The sequence below is a fragment of the Penaeus monodon genome, chromosome 23 (assembly GCF_015228065.2).
Source record: "Penaeus monodon isolate SGIC_2016 chromosome 23, NSTDA_Pmon_1, whole genome shotgun sequence".
NCBI lineage: Eukaryota > Metazoa > Arthropoda > Malacostraca > Decapoda > Penaeidae > Penaeus > Penaeus monodon.
Genome location: NC_051408.1, coordinates 43,066,467 through 43,067,888, shown reverse-complemented (window position 1 = coordinate 43,067,888; position 1,422 = coordinate 43,066,467). Strand labels below are relative to the sequence as shown.

Genomic DNA, 1,422 nt, shown 5'->3' with positions numbered 1-1,422 from the left:
CTTTTTTCTTGCCAGATGTCCATCACTGACAAAAATGAATTAAAAAATAATAATAATTAGAAAAACGCACAAACACGCACACATTATTGAAGTAAGTTTCATATACAAATAATCAATATTTTATACAAAGAAAAACATCCCTTCAGCAAGCGTGCCCCTTCAGTCGAGGGTCAGTCGTGGAGGCAGCGGTGCCACATCCGCGCGAGACGGCGACGGCCCTGATCAGTAGCAGCCTCGGAACAGGCGGATCCTCTCCTGCTCAAGGGCCTCCAGCAGCGAGCCCAGGCCCTGGCGCTCCCTCGGCCTCATGTCCTGGCTCTTGGCGAACCAGCACTTGAGCAGCTGCGGCATCTGGTTCCCCCTGAATAGGAACAGCAGCAGCTTGCCCACGGCGTACACGTCGGAGAGGCTGCCGCACGGGCCCGCCTTCTCTCTCCCGCAGATCTCGGGGGCGTAGCACACACGCTCGTTCCACTGGATCCCCAGCCTCGGCAGCGTCCCGGCCACCATGGTCAGACCGAAGTCAATCAAGGTCACCCGGGGTCCCTCCGCGCCCATCTGCACGCACACGTTGGCTGGCTTGATGTCGTTGTGAGCAAAGCCATGCTTGTGCATGCTTTGCAAGATGTTGCATACCTGCTTCACAACAGATATCCTGTGCTCCTTGTGCATGCGGCCGACCACGTGGGCGTCGAGGCTCTGGCCGGCGTACTTGGTCACGAGACACATCTTCTCCAGACACACGCCCACGAGGCGCTGGACTCCGTGGTACTCGCAAAACAGCGCCATCGTCTTCGCCTCCACGATGAAGCTTCGGAATGTGTGCAGGGTCTGCGCGTACTTCATCACGAGTTCCTTGTGGTCATTGAGGAGCGCGGTGCCGTAGCCGCCCTTGCCCAGATGCCTGGGCAGTATGCCCATGCAGTCGTGAAGCTAAGCACGAGACAGGACGGGCACCTGGAAGTCTAGGCAGAAACGCGTGAGGGCGCTAACCTCTGCTTCGACCAACCTCCTCGGGAAAGAAATGTTCTTGAATTTAATGGAAAACAGCGTGGAGGAACATTTCTCGAAGAGCGCGGACATTGTCTTGGGCTGAATGGGCGTCGCGTGGCTCTCCTCCCTCTGCTGCGGAGTCTGCACCTCACTAACAGCATTCTTGGCCGTCTTCTGCTGAGGCTCGGCTCCTTGGTCCTCCCGGACGCGCTTGGGGGGGCGCACCTGCTTCGGGGAGGAGACAGCGACCTGCTCCTGACTGCTGAGGGCAGCGTCGGCCGTCTCGACCCCCAGGGACCCCACCATATCGAAGGATTCCTTGTCGAAGTCCTTGTTTTCGCAGCTCACGTCCGTCTCGACCAACTCGATCCCCAAGGACTCCACCATATCGAGAATATCGGCGTCGAAATCTATGGTCGTAGATTCCGA

General features: G+C 57.5%; 1 protein-coding gene across 1 annotated transcript; it reads right to left on the bottom strand.

Moving 5' to 3' along the window:
• Window positions 1-222: 222 nt before the first annotated feature.
• LOC119588320 (serine/threonine-protein kinase pkn2-like) lies at window positions 223-921 on the bottom strand. The gene has a single exon (XM_037937012.1). It carries the CDS (start codon window positions 919-921, stop codon window positions 223-225), a length of 699 nt encoding a protein of 232 aa, XP_037792940.1.
• Between the last annotated feature and the right edge of the window lie 501 nt (window positions 922-1,422).

Excerpts from the sequence above, each read along its gene's own strand:
- LOC119588320 (XM_037937012.1), bottom strand. The coding sequence starts at position 921 with ATGGGCATACTGCCCAGGCATCTGGGCAAGGGCGGCTACGGCACCGCG.